Below are 24,726 nucleotides of genomic sequence, written 5' to 3' on the forward strand. Positions count from 1 at the left end.
TCCCAGAGAAATGAAGCTCATTCATAACAATGAGAGATTGAGACGACTACTTTTATCTCTAATCAATCGAGCCGTCCTGCATCTGTCTTTATCTCTCCCGATGAGACTCGTACTCGTTCGTGCTTATTCTCTCTCTTCCACTCAATAAATGAATGCGTTTCATTACTTGGTGGTCACAGTGAGAGAACCCTCACATCTCTCTCTCTCTCTCTCTCTCTCTCTCTCTCTCTGTATTGTTTGTTATTCTCTCTGTTCAATTTAATCACTTTTGTTTCATTCTTATTCACCCCTACCTTTTTTAAATGACTTGTTTGTTTTTATCCCACTCATTCTTTATTTCTTTGACTTGTTTTCTGTTCATTTTCTCTCCTCCTCTCAGAAGTGCATTCTTTCTTCTGCTGTGTCGAGTCAAGTTATTAGCCGTTCCTTCTCTTTCACTCTCTTAGTCAGTTTCTAATCTCCATCCTGGCGCCGTTTCCCATTCTGCTGATTTGCCTCCAACTGGAAACAGTTTATATATATATATCCTCAGTATCACAATATCAGGGACTTATAGCATGCAGGTAGAATTCCCACAATGCACCTCTTTCCTCACATGTACACTGTAATTGGATTTCCTTTATGCTGCGCCCCGATGCAGCGATTTGATTGTATCGCTGCATAAAAGAAGGCGAGTGAGACGAAGAGGGAGCAGGATACAGTTTGTGTTGAGCCTGATTGGCAAAGAGAAAACCAGAGGAAACCTTAGAGGACATAAACGTATTCATGCTTGTGCGTATTTAATCACACAAACACACACACACAGAGTTACAATACACCACAGGATAGAGGGAATATCCCTTAATAGATGTGTTTACAGTGTTGCTCTGTATGTTGGCCCTTCTGCAGACGGACAATGATACTATGAGTTTTTTAAGTGAAGTAGATATTAAGTGAATGGTATATTAACTATCATATATTAAAGGTATAATGACGAATGATTTTGTTCAGTGTCACTGTATTGTTTGATTTTAATTTAGTTCTTTTCTAAAACTTGTGACACCCCAAGTGACGTTTGTTGGGATTTGTGTGTCTGAGGGCGTTGTAGTCAACATTTCAAGAGATGATTGAGATTTGTGTATCTTTATTTCTGTGGAAGAGGAAACAACATATCGATCAAAGAGTTTTTTCACCAAATATCTAAAAACTTTTGTCCTTTCTTACTCTGCAGCAGCTGTGTGGTGATCAATAACCACAGAGCCATTTGAACACAATCCATCTTGTAATTCAATCATATTGAAATATACCAAGTTGTTCATCTCTCCACCGTCTGCTGTTTCCAGGAAGCGCGGGCACACCAGTGGTTTTCAATGAGAACGGCGACGCTCCAGGAAGATACGACATCTTCCAGTACCAGATCAGCAACCGTTCTATAGCGGAGTACAGGGTCATCGGCTCCTGGACCAATAAGCTTCACCTCAAAGTAAGATTCTCACCCAGATGCAGAACGATCCATGCTGACACAAACAACAAGGACGTGAACAGACAACAACTGGAGCTCACACCACCTCCAAGGCCCAACAGTTACATTCAAGCTGCACCAAATAACACACAATAGTCACAGTTATCAGTTCAGCAAATGTGTCAGAGTTGTTTCCATCAAGAATAGACAAACACAGGTGAAAACATAACCTCCTTGTCGGAAGTAATGAGAAAAAGAAAGATAAGAAGCAGCGCAAAATCTGAAGTGATCTAGGGAATGATTACACTTAAGAACTTGCTTCAAACTTTAAACATTTGAATCCAAAAACATATTGTTGCATATGTGTTTCCAGTTCAATCCATATTTAATAATCCAAAATGTGCAATGTGAGGCACTTTTCCACCTGACCTGCACAGAGTCAAAGTTCAGCATCACTGTGACCCACTGCTATGAATTAGAAATGCACAGTTTCGGGCCTCAAGTGATTCAGGAGGGAAAGTTAGATGCCGCTGAGCATTTTGTTCAAAAAGTTTCTCATAAATTCACAATGTTAAGTCTTGTGCGGGGAGATGCTCGCACACACACGCACACAAGGTTGCACACCTACTGCAGATATAAACATAACTCCACTTAAATGCTCGCTCAGAAACTGGAGTTAACACCTGAGCCTCATGTGCAGCCGCACAAAAATGAATAATTTAATCCAGGAGCAGAGTGAGATCTCATAGTTGTAGTCACGACTTCTCACTCACTGACTTACACACTCACAGCACATGTTAGAAAATCACCTGGGACTTCATTAGATAAGCAAACAAACAGATGAGAGGACCACGGCCACATCCACAATGTTTTCCTGCTGCACAGAGACCTGGTGTCCACACTACCCAGGAGTTAAAGAGTCTCTAATCACTTGCTGATTGGGTCTTTGATTTGGAGCACTTGTGTAGACATATTTTCAAACTAAAAGGTTGTGGAAAAATCCGGTTTGTTTTAAAGGCACAGTGCCGGTTAAGCAGCAGGTAAAATATTTCCTTATCTCAGCACTGTTTGCGTGTTTATAAGAGACAGATTGGTGCAAGGAGGTCTTATGGCAAATGTTTGGTTGGCTGAACAGTATTTGGACACAAACGTACAGTAAAGTTAATGTTACTAATTAAAACCGAATTCCATTAAAGCTATTAGACTGTCAGCTATGTTATTAATGGAGGAGAGGTTCAGGACTATTTGGTTTTGCCTCGTGCATAATTCGTGGTTATTGTTATAGAGCTGTGTGTGTGTGTGAGTGTGTGTGTGTGCTTGTGCGTGCATAATGCATTTCCCCCAACTCCATCTTAATCTGCTTTTAAAGGAAATGGGGGGGGGATTTAAAGGGAGTGATTATTTGGTGCACATGTTTAAACTGATCTAATTCGAACCCCTTAACCAAATCTTACACCTTTAACAGCCCTTTGAAATATGGTACAACTACACACTTCTTTCATTTTCTACCTAGCTCCTATAATTTGTGTGTTTCTCCTGCCGGATACATTTGCAGCACTTGTAACTCAGTGGTGTGTGTGTGTGTCAATGATCAAATCAAGTCCTTTCACTCCGTCCCTCATGAGTTTTCCCTCCTAACCAGTTTGATTGGACTGGTACATTGTGAGCCTTAAAACTGTAATGCTCTATATTTCTCTGCCCCCTCGGCAATGGGGTGAACCTCCGGAACTCTAATGAACGGTTTATTACCAACACTCGCACACATTACGACAAATTATAATACACACACACACACACACACGCATACACAGCAGACATATGTAGAGCTTAGGAAATTACTTCAATGCCAGCGTGGCACAAGAAAAAAAAAGATTAAAAGGCGCACGTGGAAGACATAAAGAGACACAAAAGGAAATACAAATGGTGCCAGATCTGATTATGGTCTGATTGCTGGCTTCCACTCTCGCTTGTGTTAGTTTCGTGCCTGGTGGCGCTCAGGAAAATGATCTTAGGATGAGCTCTCGCTAATTGCTCTCCCGTTTGCCCCGAGGAAACGCTTCCTGCAGGTACGAGGGGAAAGCGGAGCGTTAAAGGGGGGCCGTTAACACACAGTGATCCCAGCTCGAGCAGATGGCTGCCACTTCAATCTCCCAGAAGAAAGTGGAAAGTTCTGTTGTTCGCCACGTAAACATTGGTTTTGATCCTGTTGCTCATCCGTTCGTCCAGGTGGAGGCCATGCGTTGGAAGATGGGCGATCCGTCTCTCCCAGCGTCTGTATGCAGCGTCCCGTGCCGCGCCGGCGAGAGGAAGAAGGTGGTGAAAGGTGTGCCGTGTTGTTGGCACTGTGAGCGCTGTGAGGGATACCACTATCAGGTAAATACGTCTGGAGGAAAGCTGAGTCAAACAAGATGTACGGATTTGATCAAAGTAAGCCAAGCTGTGACTGATGTGCAATGAAATCTGTTAATCCTACAGAATCCTTCACGTCGCTTTGCTCTACAGGTCTGTATGAAATAGGTGATCAAACTTTTCTCCGTGTATGCAAGACTCTTTACCTTTTTTTTTTTGCTGCAGAGCCAGCTTCTGTTTTATTTTGGTTTCTTCATCCAGAAGTTACAAAAACAGATGCCGCTCTTTTAAAAATCGTCAGCAGACTAATTTGCTTTGATTTCCCTGCGCTTGGCTCTGCTCTGGAAATGCTGGAGGCTTATAACACTGTAAGGACGTAAGTTCTTGGGGGATTTCATTTTTTTTCACTAAAACATATTGTTTTACTGAAGCTGCCTTTTTTTTAAAGCTTGATGCCAAACAAGACGCGGTCCAGTGCAATGCTTTCAGGTAATCAACGGCAGGTTGATTTTGCAGGAATGTGGAAAATAATTGATGCATTTTTCATCAGCGCTTGTTAATTTTAGCTCTTAATTGCTAATTTTTTACAAAGTCACAAGAGGAAAATGGATTACTCTGAATTGTAGATTATCTAACTCTAACCTCTAGAAGCTTTCACACCGAGCTTGTTTAATCTGGAGGATGAGGTGCGGAGATGTGAAAGGGACTTCGGACCAGCAAGACCAGAAGAGGTGTTCTTGGTCCGGATCAGTCTGAACCACGGTTCGGTTCATCTGCAGAATGAAAACACCTTTTTCTAACAGTTCAGACCTTCGGGCCAATTGCAGGAAGTTGATAGTTTATACAAGAAGAAAAGAGTTTATGTACAGTAGAACTCAAGCCGGATCAAATGTAAACAATATATCAAAGGTCAAACTAATGTGTTACAGATGTAGATCTTGACCAAATGTCCAATCTCAGGAACTTCCTGCTTTGCTCTAAAAGATACAAGCTTCAACTGCTACTACGATACCAATACTTCAGCTTGAAGATGTGTTTGAGGTAACAGGTCTTTGCCATGTGTACTGCTCTCTGACACTCTTTGCTTCCTCTTGCTCTACAGCAGAGTCCTGTCCTGTCCTGTGTAATGAGAATTTTCTGTTCCAAGAAATTTCAGGTCACCCCCCAACCCCAAAAAAAAAAAACTTTTTTGCACTTTGGTGGCCCCATTTTAAATTCACATATGCAAGACCAGCCCCGCAGATGCAATTATAGCAAATGGGAGCACACAAATTGAGAGGAGGGAGAAGAGTCTGATCACACATGATGGAGATACACACCCCCCCGTGTTAATTACATCACGGTAGGGCACAATTTGGCTGCACATCATCCTTCTTATGGAGTTGAGGGGGGGGGGGGAAAGCTCCGTGAGCAAGCAAGTGCACGTTCAAGAGCCACTGAAGAAAAAGAGCAAGCAGCTGCCCTATCAGCAGCAGGCGACGCTCGTCACCGAGAGCGATCAATACTCATTCTGCAGATACATGCATCTGCTGTCAAATCAATAATGTGCTGACACGTTTACTGTAGATTTGGGATTTTTGCAGATTGGAAAATAGTAAAACATGTGGACGAGAACAAGAAAGCGAAACCATAGAGCGAGTGCGCCATAAATGTGCAAAATGTGTGATTTATTTTCCAGAGGTAAATAACTCACAGTATGTCTCGAGTGCTCGGTTTATAACTTGGCTGTTTGAGATATTCCTGGATGAAAGCCTGTGGGGTTTACTGCATATTTACACATATAGAAGCTACACACAGATTTAACACAGCTTAGAGTTTTAAATTAGTTGTGACAAAGGAAGGTTGCACTCTTCAGATTAGTCCTGAGCTGCTTTCAGAAACGCTACTGAAATGATCCGTGAAGGCTGTTTGTGAGAACGCAAACGTCCGAGTCGTTTGCTCCGTGCGGCTTCCACGACATTTCATACCAGCCGCCTGGAGAGATGTATGGATAACGTCAGAGTGAGCGTGTATGAGTTCACGGCAGGAAATTGTCTGGAAAAGTCACAGCAGGGGGCCTTAAAAAAGAGGAGCCGTAAACGTAGAAGACGAAAGTTGAGGATGTCAACTCGGACAAAGAGTACGAAGACCCTTTTTTGTGGCTCCTGCGTCAACTCCATCCCGAACGTTGACAGACACTTTCCTGTTGTTGTTCCTCATATGCGAAAGGCAAAGGCAGCTAATATTGTCCTGGGCGCATGTCTGAAAACGGCCGTTTTGTTTTGTTGTTCAACTTCTGGCTCCTTTTCCTGTCGACTATCGTTCCGAAACTAATCAGGAAAACTGACAACTCCTGTCAGCTAAATCATCTATTCACTATCTTCTTGCATATCCAGTTAAGTTTATGGTTCGTACTTTATTTTATGAGAGAGGTGAAGAATTCAGTTTGATCCATGTAAATTAGAAACCGTTTTGCCATCGACCTCTAATTTGAATGATTGACACTGTGTCTCCTCCAGGCGTCCGAGTTCACCTGTGAGCTGTGTCCGTACGAGATGCGGCCCGACGTCAACCGCACCGGCTGCGTCGCCATCCCCATCATCAAGCTGGAGTGGCACTCCCCCTGGGCCATCTTCCCCGTCTTCATCTCCATGCTGGGCATCATCGCCACCTCCTTCGTCATCGTCACGTTCGTCCGGTACAACGACACGCCCATCGTGCGCGCCTCCGGCCGCGAGATGAGCTACGTGCTGCTGACGGGGATCTTCCTGTGCTACGCCATCACGTTCCTGATGATCGCCACGCCGGATATTGGCGTGTGCTCGTTCAGGAGGATCTTCCTGGGCCTGGGGATGTGCTTCAGCTACGCCGCCCTGCTCACCAAGACCAACCGGATCCACCGCATCTTCGAACAGGGGAAGAAATCCGTAACGGCACCCAGGTGAAAACACCGCACACACTCTGTGTTCAGCACAAACACAGGTTTTGACGGGTGTTGTGGCACCGAAGGTCACTGTAAGTTTTTGTTGCACCGCGATGTGTGTGTTCACATGAGGACTTAACCTCTGCTACTTCTCTACGAAGCTGCTTGCAATCATTATTCATCATTTTTCAATGTCATGCATTATGTATGAGAGTCATGAACTCACACTCACCTATTGTACTGTTTTTACTCAGTGTGACTTACGACAGGAAAGAGCATCAACTAAGTGACTAAGATGATAATCCAGGGTTTCAAAGTGCTCAGGTTCATGAACATGAATCCATTTTAGAAAAGCACCACGCTGCTGGTAGAGTTGTTACTGTTGTACTGATATTACACATGCATACACTTTTAGTAAAGGTTCTGCCTGCTGTCCAGGAAGGCCAGGTGAAATCATTTAGTAGTTTTACTAGTAGGTCATTGACTCCTTTCCCATTGCCAGTAGAAGCATTTTCCTATAGTGCGTCATGTTCTACACCACAAACGAACAAAATCAGGACAACCATGTGAACTTGCATCATAGTTCCATCATTGCGATCAACGTTTCTACAATGAAATAGAACCAAAAGTATGAAATAGAGGAGCTGTAGAAGATGATGATGAAGACAAACTTGGAAAGAGCTTTTGGGGATTAGGGTCGATGCAGGTGTTGATATGCTTTAAACAAAACAAAAAATGACGTTGTTGTGAGCACATCTGGACCCAGTCTTGCCGATATGTTCTGGGGTTTATGTGCGAAAATGGCTTTGATGGTTTTGAGATCGTGTAAGGCTCCATGTGCTTTTTTTCAAACGCCTATGATATTAAGAGCCATCTATCGTAGCAAATGGTTCCTCCCAATTAAACTGAAGCCCTGGCAGCATTATTCCCTAGCGGCTCGGCCTCCCCTTACCAGTAATCTTCTCCTCCCCAGGTTCATCTCCCCGGCCTCCCAGCTCGTCATCACCTTCTCCCTGATCTCGGTTCAGCTCATGGGAGTCTTCGTCTGGTTCGCCGTGGACCCCCCGCACACCATGGTGGACTACGGCGAGCAGCGGACCCAGGACCCCACGTCGGCGCGCGGCGTCCTCAAGTGCGACATCTCGGACCTGTCGCTCATCTGCTCCCTGGGCTACTCCATCCTGCTGATGGTGACGTGCACGGTGTACGCCATCAAGACGCGCGGCGTGCCCGAGACCTTCAACGAGGCCAAGCCCATCGGATTTACCATGTACACCACCTGTATCATCTGGCTGGCGTTCATCCCCATCTTCTTTGGCACGTCGCAGTCCGCAGAGAGGGTGAGTTTGTGCATATTTGTGTTTCTGTATGTATATACTTTAACCGGAATAGTGTATTTTTCAACTTTAATAGTATATTTTTGCTGCGTGTGTGGAATTAGTGGATGTCTGTACTTCATCCTCAACATCTTCAGGGTTTCTGCAAAGTGCATGAAGGCCACAGTGTTTGTGTGTGTGTGTCTGTGTGTGTGTTTGTGTGCATGTTCATCTCTCAGTTGGATTACCCTGTATATGGCCTGCATTGGATTTAAAGCAATTTTCTCTGGGACATCAAAGACTTCAGGAACGATGAATGCAGAGTGCGCTCTGTATTTATTGTGTGTGTGTAATATATATATATATATATATATATACATATACAACACACACATATTGACTCCAGGAATGAAGGATTATGATCAGTTTTGTGTGACACTCTATGCCTTTGTGTAAAAGAAGAATTCACCATGATGTGATGGTGTGTTTTATGTTTGTATATAAAAGGAATCACTTTTTTTAAATCATAAATTTACACGCACTGCTTTGACACCAAAACGCTCCTCCTCCCACTCGCTGAAAACTCCCCCCCCGGGGACAAACGTCACCGCTTGGCCTCCAGAGACAGATGTGTTGAACAGCTGTTGCCCGGCTTAATGTCCAAACACCTCTTGACAATTTCCTGTGAGTACAAGAGGATTTTTTCTCTGTGTCTGATCGACTGGATCCTTGGTCTGAAGCCTGGGCCGGGTCTTGTAGAGCTTATCCCCCCCCCGAGCCCTTAGTCAATTATTGATGGCTATGTGTGAGTGAGATGCAACTGTCATGATCTTGAATGAATGCGCAATAACATACACATGATACAGCAAGTGGATATTTTATTAGTTGCGTGTACATACTTGTGTAGACATAGATAGAACATAAGTGTATCTTTCAGTGAGTGATTGTATGATGGAGTAACACGTTTTTAAATAGGTGTGTTTACCGTTTAGCACATGAAGGTTTTCGAAATCATAACACTACACATACTAAAGCCCTGCGTTTACTGGAGCTTAAGCATTTGCACTATATTGATTCCATTTCTTGATAGTGTGACTGTTCTGGTTCTTACCAATAAAACACTTCATACGCTCATTGAAATTCATGGCAGGTAATAGATTGCAGATTTCACAGTGTGTATTTCACACAGCTGAACACACGTAGCTCTGTCGATGGTAAATGAGCACATACGAGTCAGATAAGCAGTAAACACACCTCCACGCATGGGTGGGAACACAGAGATAGCACTCAGTTCACAAATATATCACAGCATGCATGTTGTCACCAAAGAGATACACATCTTAAACCCTAAGCTCTTTCGGAAACATTGGCCGTTATTAAATTGAATGTACAGGTCCACATAATTTGCGTCAAGCGAGGTTGCCTTGAGATAGTCTGAAATGGGATTATCTTGTCCCACTGGGTTTTCCACTTCTACATACAAGCTGAAGGTCCACTAAAGGATCATGTCTTATCCCTTCTTACTTCCTCCAATAAACGTCAGTCGTTTCCCGGCTCTCAGCACCTTCTCCTTTCAGAGTGGTCGGCTGCTTCTGTTGCACATCACTGTGTTCCTGTCTCTCAATGGGGAAACAACCCTTTTTACAGAAGCTCTCACTGTTTTTTCCTGTGTTCTCATTTATTATCCAAATAAGCCACAGGGTTATAGAGCAGAGGAGTAAAGGTTTAAAGTTAACATGTTCTGATACCATTTTCCCTTCCTGATACCTATTCCGACACCGATTTAGACTGCAGTACCAATCCGATACTAGTGTATTTACATAAGTAACAGCTTATTGTACAAACAATTTCAATGGCTTTATGTTTCTAACCCTTATATTGAAGTGGCGATAGCTTTCAGTGTTATATTGGCTAAGGTTAAACCCTTTGAAAAAACAAATACATACAGAGAATAAATTGAATAGAACTTCTTTTACAATCTCGTCTGAAACAAATGACCTTGGTCCATTCATGCCACGGGATACGACGAGTATATTAACAAATATTCACTTTCCCTTTACGGACATTGTAATCCAGCAGTTTGTTTACAACAGGTGACCTTATGACCACATGTCAGCCTCACTGACCTACACCCCGCTCATTGTCTGTGACTCCATGACCTTGCACATGTCATAATGAGCTTTTCGACCATTTGTGCAAGCTGAGGTGTTTTGGCCCCTTCAGGCTGTGCCCACGCATCTGCCTGTGCACGCTTGCGTGAATCTGACGCGCTGAGGCGTCCGGCCCTCGTGGACAGGCTGAGCGGCGTGCAGGCTGTGTTTGTTCAGCTAATTAACAACGTCCACCAGCGACTAAACGTGTATCCGCATGCGAGTGTGCTGGTCTCGTGTGCTGTGTTTAATTGGAATATCCGCCAGTGCACATTTATGTCTCTGCGTATGTTGTTTCTAATTGGACTATCCTCTGGAGTATGTGGCAGCTGGCTGGCTAACGGAGAGCAGGAGACAGGGAGGAGAGCGTAGTGGAAGGAATAAACAGGTAATGATGTGACTCGCTGATGGGGCTTTAATGAGGAGAGCTCTAACAGGGGCATAGGCTCGCTCGCGGGGTGGGATGCCACTTGAGAAGCTCGCGGAAACTGCTCATTTGTTAATGCCGGGGAGGTTGCGATGAGGCTCCTGTCAAAACACTGGGTTCTACTGTAGCCAGGACTCAGAACGCTTATGGGCACAATCCAGCCACATGCCACCAGTCGTGCCTCAGGGCTTCTCTTCAAGGTAACAGAATGATAGTCTGTGGGGGTATTTTTAATCTTTTGCCTTGACAAAAGGAGGAATCCTGCCTGAAGGTCCTTCATGGTCCTGCCCCTTCACAGACCCCACTGTCTTTCAACAGCGGATGGAGATTGATCAGCTGTCATGGGGATTTGTCAGAGAGCAGGCCGCCATTAAGGCAGCAGATGCTCAGGAGGTCGAACTGGTCTTCCCTTAATTGCAAGGCTGACGGGTCCTGTCTGCTTCTCCTGTCCACATGTCAAAGTGTCGAGTGACGAGGCACCGAACCCCTACTATGGCTGTGTGTGTGTGGAATGGGGGATAGTGGCTGAGAGCCCTGGAAAATCATGGTCTAGCTAAGTCAAGATTAAAATATGACGATCAACTTCTCTTACCTCATTATCAGCATCCACCTGATTTCAGATATATCTCCAGGACAAAGCGCTAGTCGATGTGCCCATGAGCCATGAGACCGTCATGTGTGATTTGTTAATGCTCTCTGAGCTCTCGAGTCTTGGATAAAGCGTCAACCTTCGTCTGCCCTGGTCTGTTTCCTTGCACTGACTGGGAGTGTTGGATCTGTAGGTGGTGCAGTGAGAGCAGCAGAACAGTGTCAGTGGAGCAGGAAAGAGTGGAGAAGCCTTTCGAGCCCATTAGAGGGAACAGTCTGTGCTCAATACATAACCTGCCACTTTAAGAAAGTGATGACAAACCTACTTGAGCGCCATACATCCTCCATGTTACTGGAAGGGACATTACCTTAATACAATGACTGACAGCTAAGACTGACTGGCAATTGGTCAAATGCATGTTGGGCGAGACCTCAATACTGGGATAATGTAAACTCTTGCTGGAAATTTCGTTAAAAGTGCAAGATTCTTCACATTCTCCCATGACTATTTCTCCTCTCATGCACTAACCATTTGTTTGGTCGCTGCCACAGCATTCCCTCGTCTGCCCCTAATCTGGGTTTTCTTCTCCAGACTTAACACCTCTCCTTTCACCCGTCTCCATCGCTCACGTCCTGTCCCTCGCTCTCCTCCCCTCTGAATACTCAACAAGGCTCTGACTCACCACGGTGAGAGAGAGGGAGAGAGAGAGAGAGAGGGAGAGAGAGGGAGAGAGAGGAGGAGTGAGAGGGAGAGAGAGAAATGAGTAAAAACTGAAAGGGAGAGTTGCAGGGAGACGGTGTGACAGAATCAGAATGTGAGAGACGAGTCAAGGCAGAGAGGGAGGGAGGGAGGGATTCTTAGCCATCACCAGCCAGGGAAGTATTGTTTTGAAAGAGGTCGAGCCACCATGCAGAGGCTGCCGGCTCCAGCAGCGTCTGCAGCACCCTGCTGAAATGGTGAAAGGTTGCACGAGCTGTGTTTGTCTGCCTCCCTCTCTCCCTGTTTTAAAGCAGTACCCACAGGGTGCCTCCTACCTCAACCTCTCTCTCTCTCTCTCTCTCTGTGTGACTGGACCGTCATATCTTCGCCCAACACTATGAACAAAAGGCCATCTTCATTTTTCCTTTCATTCTTTTCTTTCTTCCTTGTTTCTCTACCTCTTTCTCTTTATCTCTCTCTGCCGTTCCCTCTCCCCGTGAGCCACCTCTCCTGTTCTTCACATGTCTTAATATGGTCAGCCTGTTATCTCCTGCCTCCAACAGAGGGAGAAGCAACCACCCTGCTGCTCCTCAGTGTGTGTGTGTGTGTGTGCGTGTTCACGTGTTCCTTTTCACAGCATGTGGGTTTGGTATGTTTGCTCTTCTATCACTTTGTGTACACCAGTTTCTTGCTCATATTAGTGTTGATTTATTGTTGGTTGTTTCTCGTGCTCGTACTGATGATGGAACTGTTGAGAGATGGAGGAGAGATCACACTCTAGCTACTTTCAGACGTGTTGAAAACGTCTAGGTCAACACTGGTGTCGATATGCCTTAAACAAATGCACTAGTCTTTCCTCAGTGGAATTTATACGCTATACTCTACCCAGAAGGCCTTGTGACTCAATCTCCTGCTGCTGTCTGCATATATGTAAAAGACAAAAAATCTGTGGAAAGTCTTGACCCAAGTGTCTTGAGTTCATGCCTGAAAAATCCCTCTGTTCCATCTCTCATATGCCGTCTGCTGTTTCTGACCTTTTTATGGGAATCCTGAGTTTTTTGCGGTCACTTTGAAACAACCAGGTTTGCAGTGCAGCCTCAACTCAGTTTGGGGGGGGATTGAATTTTGCTGTTGTAATAGAAGGACAGAATCAAACTCTGTGAATCTGCTCGTTTAGTCACCGAAGTTGCTATTCCTACTCCCATTCACTCTCTCTTATACACACACCCATCCATCCACACACACCCACACACCCAGGTGCAACTGCCAAACCTTAGACCAGACTAAGACCCAAGAGTCTTGACCTCCAAATGGCCCCTTTGAGCAGTAAAGAATGGCAAATAGCCTCACTTTGAGTATCATTCCTCATTTTGTATCTTTCCCCCGTGATTGTGTTGTGGTCCTCAGGAGCATATAAACAACACACTCAATCCAACTACCTGCTTCACAAATCTATCCCTGCCCACACACACACACACACACACTCACAGACGCATACATACTGTCACGGCTCACCGTCCTCAGACAGATTGATGGCGATGACTGTGGTCCCGCTGGAGAGCCGGTGACCGCCCAGATCCTTACCGCGAGTAACTGCCTGTGATCAATCTATAGTAATCTGAAGAGGTGGCGAGAGACGGACGAGCGGAGAGACAGGGAGCCAAAATAAAAAAGACCAGATGAAAGAGACAGAGACAGGGAGCTGAGGGGATAGAGAGATTGAGGATGAAGGAAAGAGGGGTAGTCGAAGGGAAAATAATGAATTGAAGTGCGTGGGAGCGACGAGCGAGAGCGACATTAACAACTAATAGCAGACAGAGTCACAGGAGAGTGATTTACACAACCGTCAGACGCTAAAGATGAGAGGAAGAGAGGCAAGCTAATATTAGAGATAGAGAAGGAGAAATGGAGATCAAAGAAGAGGGATGTTGAAGTACAGAGATACAGACGGAAGATGGGAGGAAGAGGAAAGGCCGACACCAGAGAAACTCTGAATCCTTCGAGAATCGGACAGATTGCCCGAGGTGAACTTTGCGTTGCAGTAATTATTGTGATCGTGAGATTGTGGATCGAGAAAGGGATTACAGTCATTACAGTCAAAGGTACCAGGCCTCCAATACATCAAACTCATCTATAGGCTTATTAAAAGCAACGTGAGCATTCAGCAGGTACGCTGTTATTATCAAGTCATAAAACTGCCTGAGCTGCCGTTGTTAAACGCAGATTACACATTGTAGAAATTCTGTCACTAAGAATTTCTTAATGATTTGGATGTGAGTTGAAACCACCTTCAAAATTTTAACCTTCTTACTATCTGCTCAAATTGAAGGAGACATGCGATGTTTTTCCATGTTCCTGTTATTTCATTTTCTGTGTGTATAAAAGTTCTGCAAAGTTCAAACAGCCCAAAGTTTTCCACCTCAGAGAACTCAGCTCCTGGAGCTCCTCGACAATGCCCCACTTTTGCATTTAATGTGCACCCAGCAGCTCGCCTGGCATTTGCCCCTAACAAAGCCTGGAAGAGCAAGAGCAAGAGCAAGTCCAACATTTCTATATACTGGCCTGAGCTTTATCAGGGGGGGGGGGGGGGGGGGGGGGGGTCCTCAAAGAGACAGGAGCTAAAACCAAGCTTTTGGTGAGGAGCTGCAGTAGTGAGCAGTATGAGGAATGTGATGTGTTCTCTTAGCTTCAGAGCATGTAAACCCCTTTTTAGGTAAAAAACCCAAATTAAAATTGTGAACCTTAATATGAGCAAAATATTTCTCCCTTCAAAACCACATCTATTCCTTTGTTTTTTTTTTTCCAGAGAAGGTTTCCCAGCAGGAAACGTTCAGATCCTCCCTGATATAAGCTCATAACCCCGGCAGTAGCACCGTGCACAGGTTCAGCAGAACTCGCACAGAGCGCAGATCACATCCGAACAGTGTTTCTCTCCTCCTGCTGGATTTACACATCATGTCGTCTTTACTCTGACAGAGTTTACCCATCCTCGGGGTGATCATCTTCAACAGCCTGCGCGAAGGGGAAATAATTTAATAAAACAAAAAACCTTGATTCATTTTATGAAAGGAAGGGGTTTTGCAATCTTTCACGGGGTTCTGGAGGGATTTGGTCTTTTGGCCCGAGAGATGGGGAAAGACAGACAGCCCGTGTCAGATCCTGACATCAGACAGAGAGATGTTGAAGGATGGTGGGGGGGGGCGCTCATGGGGGACTGCACACACACACAAGCACACGCGCACACACACACTGTAACCACATGCATGCTTGACAAACCATCCTCTTGGCTACGGTATGAATCCTGATTTGTCAGCAGAGTTTCCTCGGAGGCATTGCAACAGTCAATGCAAAGCCCATCACATTTACATCGGTGTATGAACAGGAACATACCCAGCGTCAGATATTCAACTAGCCCTTAGAAAATATAGCTCATATCTTTGGAGGGTCGCAACGGGACTGGAGCCAATCTCAGCTGGCATTGGTTGATATATGTCTGGACGGGTCCCCAGCGTATTACAGCATCCGACATATAGAGGAAAACGACTATTCGCGCTCACACTCACTCCTACGTGCAATTTAGACTCTCCAGCCAACCTTACCCTGATGTCTGTGGACTGTGGGAGGAACAAACGGTCAATATGCTGTGGTTTATTCCTTCTTTTCCACCTCCACTTTCCTCCTTTCATCCTCACACACAGTGACTCCATAGAGGGTTCAGGACTCCACTTGTTGGTCATTTTATTGCGTCGTGGATTTGATGTGTTCACAAATTCAGGTGTGGCTGCAATCTCACAATCAATCGTCCATAATAAGGAAGCGAAAACATGTACTTGTTTTGAATTTTCTGCAATGTATTAATCAGAAACAGAAATCTGTCATTTACAAAAGGAGCAAGTTCTTTTTAGAAGCGTCTTCGGCAGCAATTACAACCTCAAATCTTCCCCACAAGATTTGCAGACATGGATTTTGGCAGTTTAGCCCGTTTGTCCTGGCGGGCCCTCTCGAGCTCGGACAGCTTGGAAGGGAAACGTCTGTGAACGACCATCTCCAGGTCTCTACACAGGAGCTCTGTGGAGCTCTGTGGGGCTGTTGGACTGGCCATGTAAGAACAGCCCCCCCCTCACTAAAGCATGATACCACCACCTTGTTGAGACGGTCGCCTTTCCAAATAGTTTTCCCATGATTCCAGAGGACTTTTGGACCTCTGTGAAAAATGTCCGTCAACAGTCGCCACCATTGTCGTCACCACCGTCTTCCCCTGTAACTCAGTTTGGCTGGACCATGAAGTCCGGGATGTTCCAAAGTCCCATTCTCAATTATTGCCTCCGCACAAGTCCACAGAGAGCTCCAGTCAATTCAATTAGCCACAGGTGGACTCCAGGCTGATTCTACATGCATTTCATGGATAATTTGAAGCCAAGGTTTTGAAACCAGCCACATGCTAGGTGCCACAGCAAAGAGACCTGGCACGTTTCTAATTGAGCCAGTTCAGCTTTTGATTTACAAATTGATTATTAAAACTATCAAATCCTCAACACCTCACTGGCTAAGTCTGTGCTAGATATTTCTCAAAAACATGAACGCATCCTATTTTAAGTAAATCCCAACAGAATTAAGGACATCATGTGAAAATGTGATAAGATGAGTTACTGCAGATGCCTCCAATTTAATGAACACTTTGAATTTCTCTGGGGGTGAGCAGCAAAGTGTGTTGCATTTCAAGCTGTTGCAGCTCTGATGCAATAACCTGGCATCCAGTTGCTGGCGATGGACAGAACACTCTTGGCCTGAGGATTTTGGTGCTCGGACAAACTCGTAGCTTCAGGCAACATCCAGGCCTAAAAAATATTGACTAAAACATGTAGTCAGCAAAGAGTCGTGAGGTGCAGCTGAGAAGTTTAGATTTTTATTCCACTTCAACTTGTGTCGGGGTAATATTAAAGTGTCTGTGTAGGAATTCACACTTGTAATGACCTTTAGTGTGTGTCTGTTATCTGAGCCGAACAGGTTTCATTAGTGCAACTTGAAACAAATGTAATCCATCTGAGAAGTTTGCCAAAGATACACCCACTATGCTGCCCATTGAAAACAACAGTGAAGATGCCTGACCGTAGTAACAAGCCCCACCTATCAGAGCCTGTTACCCCCCCCCTTCCTCCCTCATCATATTTATTTCATGATGGCGATTTCACAACATACATCACAAAACCAATATTCACTTTTCCCAACTGTTGATTCAAACCACAACACATCACTTGAGTCTTGAGGTCGGCAGTTATTGACTTTCTATTTTTTTTGGGGGGGGTTGGGTACATATAACATTCTACCAGACATCAAATATATATATATGTATTTTATCTATATTTCATATATAGCTATAAGTTCAAAACCATTAACTATAGGAGCACTCAGTAGAGCACATAACTTCACAGGGGAACAACAGTCCCCTTAAATTCAAACAAATTGCACCCACTCATAGATATCAGTTCATCAGCCCCCCTATCCCGATCAAAGCCTCAATTAAATGGCTTCTCTTCTTGGCCCTCTCACCACCCTTCCAACAAGCTTTGTGGAAATCTGTTCAGTGTAAACATGTTGACGACCAAACAAACAAATGGCTGTGGTGAAAACCTTCTTGGAGGTAATTAGAGCAGTTTAGAATAAAAGTCTGCAGAGGTGTTTTCATTTCAGTTTCTTGCAGTGATATCATTAGAATTGCAAGACAGTGCTGGGCATTTGTAGTGGGTAGCGTAGTATGACTGTGGGAAGCTGTTGTTATATTTCCTGCTCAGTTTCTGCAGAGATTTCATCGACTCAGCTTCACAGAACCGTTTAACATCCGCGACAGAAGAGCGGTTACACACGTTTGCTCCCCATTTTCCATGCTCAACGAGTTACATGCATTTCTCCTCCCTACATTTTGGACAGTTCCTGTGTGAGTCCTCGCTCGGTTATTTTAATTGGCTGGAGCTGTGCACAGCGGGGCCACAGTCATGTTAGGTAAGGGAGAGAGAGAGAGAGAGTGCTTCACCAGAGGGCCACCCTCACAATGCTCAGCACAATGAGACCTTTACGCACGACTCAAATTTAGTTTGACTCCAGACTGCTGGCCGAACCTCTCACAGATCCCAGAGTCAATAAGAGCAACGCTAACAAGCTGTGGCAGAGCAAACACAGACCTTACATTTCATGAAGAAGCCCCGTGCACTCATCTCTTCCACAACACACACACACACACACACACACACACACACACAGACATTAGGCCAGTATGGATTAGATGACGGCAGAGAAGAAGTGGCTCGTAAGTACTGTTTTGTTGAAGATAATGAGGCACTCGTGGACAACACTGATCACGCCTGGGCCCAATTACGCTGCTCTGACATAAAGTTAAAATATTCCTGCATCAGTGCTTTTTCATCAGGGCTCCATGTTTGAAAAACGTTTGTGTTGGAAGAATGGAGGAGAGAAACTCGAGCATTAAACAAGATCTGAATATGAAGGATTTGGGGGAAAGCAGGACTTGAAGACGAAGCGGAAAAAACGTCACTACACTACAATATTTAGAAGGAATGGGTTTTGAACTGATGTCCCTCTCAAGTACCAAGGCTGCTGGTCTGAATTGAACACTGGGTGTAAAAGGTGTAACCACCATCTAGTTGGGGCTATGAGCTGATGGTTGTCAGGTTTTCTTCAGCCCAGCAAGTCTTTATGTCGTTGAATAATTGCAGTGCAGTATCCTCTGCAGAAATATTCACATCAGTAATTTTTGGAGTAAGAAAATCCTTTAATTATATCTTTAGAACTCTAATATATCTAATCTCCAAAGTGTCATTACCATAATAATGCTTAATAGTGAGCTCGCCTTGGCTTATTGTTATTTATTTGATGTGTTTACTTTTATGTCACCAAACAATAGCAGTGTCTTATCTCAGTATTTTCAGTTAAAGTAATCACCGAGGCTTTGAGATTGTAAAACCAGTGAGACTAAATGCAACACTTTCATTGTCTACATGTGTATATTGTTAAGCAGCTTAATATTGTGGTGATCCATCAGCAGTGGTGCGTCTTTAGTACCGGAGCTTGTGAAATAACTGTTATGACACTGAGCTCCCCAATCTGCGTTAGTTTTAAGATTATAATCTCAATACTGTCCTTTACCCTCTGGATCATCCACTAAATTCAATATATAGAGTCAAATCACAACACAGAAGTCTCTTTACACATTGGTATATTTAGAGGAAGCAAACAGTCCACACAATGTGGAATAAGGTATCGTTCTTCCTTCTTCTAATTGGTTGGACAAAATCCTAAAGGCTAAATAAATCTAACAAAAAGAGATGAAACTCGTCATCGCAAGAAAGTCTTTAAAGTCTATAATGTTGTGACCCAGTATAAAACTAGTGTTACATGTGTGCCCCTGTCTCTCACCCCATGCCAGCTGCCTATTATAAATGTAAACCCATGTTCCTAGAGTTTAGCTCATGGTAATGACCTCATAGATGAAAATGTTACATAGCAAATGTTTTTTTGACCCTCATTCAGTAAAACAGTGAAACGTATATATCAAGTAAACTTATCAATATACTCGTACACAACATATTTCAAACTAGGCAGTAGAAGGTTTTGCCGTAAACTAGTTTTTAGCTAGTATATATAAATATTCATTTGAATTGAGAAACCCGAAACTGAAAAGTAGCAGCAATGATGCTGCGAAGTGAGCGACACTGGTTTGGTCACGACTGCTTCCATTTTTAAACAAATTAAATAAAATCCCTTCACACTCTCATGGCTCAGGTGATTAAAATGATGAGTGGTCCCATGGTGTGAGTGGAGTGTCACACACACACACACACACACACACACGCACACACGCCTCCAGGAGGTTTGACACTAAACGGTGGTGTGAAGTTACTTCAGGCTCCTCCGGCGATCTGAAACGTTCCGACGCTCCTAAAAAGAGGTCTCGTTGGGGCCGGGGCCCATCAAGGACATCTGAACTCATCACCAACATGCACAGACGGCAGCATGTGAAGTGGCGCAGGGCAGAGATGGAGAGAAGGACGGATGACGGGGAAGATCCGGAGTTCAAGAAGGCAGAATGATGAAGGAGAAGACACTTCGGAGGCAGAAGTGGTGACGACAGAGGGACACATCCCGGAGAGAGATGCTCAGTAGTTAAAGCTGCAGTGAAGAGCGCCAACCAGTCATTAAAACAGAGCGTGGGCTTAAGTGGGGGAACGACTGGAGAGACGGAGAGAAGCAAGATGTCAGCGGGAAGGAAGATGTCACGCTCGATGCTTCCTCACCCTCTGTTTTACCGATCTCTCTTTGTCTCTCACCGTCAGCCGCGCCGGGGACGTGAAGCAAAGCGGCCGCTTGTCATTTGTTTTTTCCGAAATGAGCGCCGGGAAAAACAAAAGGAGTGATGGGTGACGTTTGGCAAGAGATCTCTGTGGCTCCGCAAACAACAGAGAGTTGAACACGAGTTCAGCTCGATGCAAATGAGCGTCAGTTCGGTGCTACAGTGCCCGAGTGAATGGAGGTTCTATTCTGATGTGCCATCAAATATGATCTCAGCTGCGCCTCTCCCTGGGGGTGAAGACATGTTTTGTATTGTTCGTAAAAATGCAAATCCTTGGGGGGGTTAAAGACGCGTCTGAGGACAAAATGGCCGTAAGACACAAGGAAGCAAATTCAACTAATGGTGTCAAAAAAGCGAGGCAGGGTCATCAGAGGTCTCTATTTTTTGAATGCAGGTACCCACACAATCAGCCATTATACACAAGCTAGTGATGTATAAGAAGAGTTTGATTCAGCCGACACGGTCAATGCATTGTGTTTTTAATGGACTTGTAAAGTTTGATGATTGTGTTATATATTTTTGTGCTGTATTTTGTAATATATATATATATATATATGTTATTCATTTACATACAGATCAGTTCTTACTAATCGTAAATAAAGCTTGATTAATTATTTGAGCTGTGACGTTTACACCGTTTGAAATGGACGCTTCTCTTTTTGGGCATAAAGAAGTCCTAATAAATCCGCCTTTAGTGTAACACAGCTACATGCAGTGAGTGACAACTCACCAGCAACTTGGCAACACACAACAACAGCCCCCCCCCCCCCCCCCCAACCCCCCCGTGCTGTGTTGAACTTTTCGGCAGTGTTAATTTGAACATGTGTGAGCTTCCATGTTTGTGTCCCAGGGGCCAAATCACAAGCCGAGACTGAAAGTGCTCCAGGACTTTGTTCTTCACTTCACTCGCTGTCCTTTGTCATCACTGCCTTTTTTTCCCTCTTCTTCATTTCTCCATCCCTCCATCCCTCCTTCCCCCTCTCCCCGTCAGCCGCAGATTGTTCTGACAAATCTTTATTTCCTCGTTTGTTGTTTGCTCGCTTCCTTTTTTCTTTTTTTTATTCCTCCGCTTGTTCATCCCCCCCCCCCCCCCCACCCCCACCGTCCAGTACATGCCCTTTACTGTCGTTGATATTCACACCATCTGTGTCTCTCTGTTTCTTCTCTTTCCTCCCTTTCGCCCCTCCATCCTTCCGTCCGCCCCTCTCTCTGCTGCTGGCGGAGTTCGCCACGTTGCTGGCGAGGGCTCTTTGATTTCACCAGCCTCGTATCGCCCCGTGGTTCATGTGAAACAAGTTGCAATAATCACAGGAGCAGTGTAATGACTGAGCATGATTCATGTCTGGGTTCATTGAGCATGAGGCGCTGGTGTGTGTCTGTGTGTGTGTGCATGTGTCCTTTAACCCATACACGTTCTGAGTCAAAGTACGAACGTGGGCACATTCACGTCTTTTCAGGCGTCTTTAAATGTTCACGATTTACCAGCATCAGGCCTCACATGTGTTGCCCCTCTACATTTACTAGTGTAAGGTAATTACATTGTATGTCGAGGGTGCACTGTTGATTTTTTTCTACTGTAGACTGTGGACAAAATGGACCACATGAATGCTCCCAAAAAGTGAAGCCCAAGTGTCTTGCTCGCCCCCTTGTGGCTGCAGTAAAGGTCACAAAACCAGCCTCCTCCATGTGAGTGTATGGGACATGGACCAAACTTTTGTTTTTAACAATTTGATGCTATTAAAATGTCCTGATTGACAGCTGAAACTGATTTTTTGACTTGATCTGCAGCACATCAATACTGTATCTCCGCTCTGATCACTGCTGCCCAGACCCTGACCCTCTCTTGTCACCCTCTTTTGTATATATTTGTATATTTGAAATAGGAATAGTTAGAATTTGTTCTTTCTTCTCATAACGACTGCTTCTTGATGATAGTAGATGGTTAATGTCGAACAATAGCACGAGGAAGCATCTAATGTTAGAGGTGTATGCTCCGACTTAACATCAAGACAATATAGTCAAAACCATTGTAAAATGGCCTTTGCTTTACAACAAGCTGTTTCACACACGGTATTTCTCGTACCCTATTTCATTTTGGGTATGAGCGGAGCAAGTGTTCTCCATAATTGTGAAGTACTTGTTGTTTTCCTCACCAATATGTGGAATAATACAAGTTTAAACAGTAGGGAAAAGTTATTTGCGAAAGTTGTTCCTATCCGTGGTTATAAATGGTGCTGATCAACACAGAAGGAAAGTGTCGGTTGAACAACGGTCGACTTAATCTCTGCACGTTAATGGAGAAATAACAAGCTGCTCGGTAGCAGAAAACTCTTCCATCAGCGCTTTTATAATCGGCACAAAATAAAACGAGTCTCCATGAAATTGCAAAGAAAACCCTCCTGGGTTATCAGCACGCCTAATTCAACTCCTGGAACCATTATTCACCGACACTGACCAGCGATTAAGCCGAGGCATCACTTCCTTTAACCTTAGCGTTTATTCTCGGGATCAGTTTTTCTCCTCTTTCCGTTTCACCCGCCCCTTCTTCCTTTTGTCCCCCCGTCTGGCAAAACCCCATCGCTCCATCCCTCTCGTCGTATCTCTTCCTCTGGCTGTAAACGTTTTGAACCCTGAGAGGACACATCGAGCGCAGCCATCCGTCGCCTATCGCCAACTTTTGCGAGTGCAACCTTTTTGGGATAATGGAGCGCTCTTCCGACTCACACGTTTTTGGCAGTTATCAGCCGTAGCCAGTGCGGTGGAGTGTGGTTTGTGTGTGTGTGTCTCTCTTTGTGTACATGACTGCTGGAAGCGACAACTTTAAACCGAGGGCTAGATGTGAGGGAAGCGGCTATCTGCAAGACTTGCTGCTGTTTTGATAAGAGCAAATTCACCGCTCAGGGGGAATTTCTCCTTTTCTCTGTTATTCTGCCTTTTTCCCCTCGGTTGGTTATTCTTTTTTCACTCTTTTCTTCATTGATTCTCTTTCACTCATTCCTCTGTCTCATTTTTATCCTATCTTTTCTGCTGAAAACATGTTTCTATCATCTGTTCCTTTCTGAAATAGACACACTCATCATTGTGTCAAATTTGTTGGCAGGAAATATGAAAACGTGGCCAACTACAAATAAATCCAAGCATTTTTTCTCTCATATTCTTCCTCCCCAACTGTAGAAGTGAGTCCAGTGGGGGTGCGTTGTGTCTGTTGTGTGCATGTTTGTGTTATACCGTGTGTCTGAGGTGGAAGTCAGCCGATGGGACTGGCGTGTAAACTGCTATCAGAGCCTGTGGGGAAGCTCCCGGCAGAGCTCGCTACGCATCCCACTCTGTGATGCTGCCACTGGATTGTCGTCCCTTAAATAAATAATGACTCTGTGTGCTATCTTCCATGTTGAGTCTATTGTTAGTTTGTCCTCATGTGTGCATTTAAATGCAAGGCCTACATTTAGTGAATACAACACGCTAACAGGACGTCCTGGAGCATGCGTGTGCCCACATACTCCCCTTTACAGGCAGCTGTCTGTGTGATTCACTCACAACTTCAGGCAGGTGTGTGCTTAGTCTTCCTCTTTATCTCTATATAGACCAATGTGAGCTTGAAATTATCTTGAAAACCAAATCTATATTTGGTTTTAATATTTACAAGTGAGCTCAATTTCACAACGTCTGCTCAGGTGAGTCATCATTTGAGAAACACAAAACTATACATTTTTCTTCTTCCGGTTAAACACAGTTATAAGAAGGTAGTAAGGGCTGTTACTATTTACTCAGAGTCCTAAAGTCATGTCCTGTTTATTTGCTTGAATCCATTTTATTCACGAATGGCCCAATGTCGCTGGAACTAAAACACCAACAAAAGCTGTATTTGGATATTCATATAAACAAATATTTCTATTATTTATCCTGACTGAAAACAGGCTGCAGCCGGGTTGTGCTCCTCTGTGCGAGGTGTGCAGCCTCCACAGGGTGAACGGTGCAGCTCTGGTTTCTCACTGTTCTGCTGTCTGCTTCTTGTCAGGCTGCACTTACCAACACCGCCTCAATCACTGTCCGCAGTTTGTGACAGCCGGACTCGACCGCTGTCGGTTTCCCCCTCCTCTTCCTCACTTGATTAGTGTCACGGCGTGTCATCGGCCTCGTCAGTTGTCCTCACCGCATCCCGTAACACATCCTCCCTCCCCCGCCCTTCCGTCTCGTTGCATGTTTCTCTGTTATGTTTCCTTCCATTTTTATCCCGACACACCCCCCCCCCCTCCTCCGTGGACGGCGCTCGCCTGATGAGCCCTGTGTCTTGAGAGCTTGTCAGCTGTGTCAGGGGTGTGGGTGAGGCCTGTCATTACAGCTGTCCTCCTCTCAGCCACTCTGTGGAGCGCACTGAGGACCCCGTGACACCGTGTGGATCCATGTGTGTGTGTGTGTGTGTGTGGGCGTCTGCTTGATTTCCTCATAGGTAATCGTCCAACTAACTTTGCAGGACCAAAGAGAACT

General features: G+C 44.7%; 1 protein-coding gene across 1 annotated transcript in view; it reads left to right on the plus strand.

The window, feature by feature from the left end:
• Positions 1 to 24,726, plus strand: part of grm8a (glutamate receptor, metabotropic 8a) — a gene marked incomplete in the record, with an annotated part of 210,743 nt that overhangs the window by 181,607 nt on the left and 4,410 nt on the right. Inside the window, 4 exon segments of the mRNA XM_062383200.1 lie at positions 1,323 to 1,462; positions 3,668 to 3,814; positions 6,289 to 6,710; positions 7,666 to 8,032. Coding sequence (XP_062239184.1) covers positions 1,323 to 1,462; positions 3,668 to 3,814; positions 6,289 to 6,710; positions 7,666 to 8,032 — 1,076 coding nt within the window.

Source organism: Platichthys flesus, chromosome 23 (assembly GCF_949316205.1).
Source record: "Platichthys flesus chromosome 23, fPlaFle2.1, whole genome shotgun sequence".
Lineage (NCBI taxonomy): Eukaryota > Metazoa > Chordata > Actinopteri > Pleuronectiformes > Pleuronectidae > Platichthys > Platichthys flesus.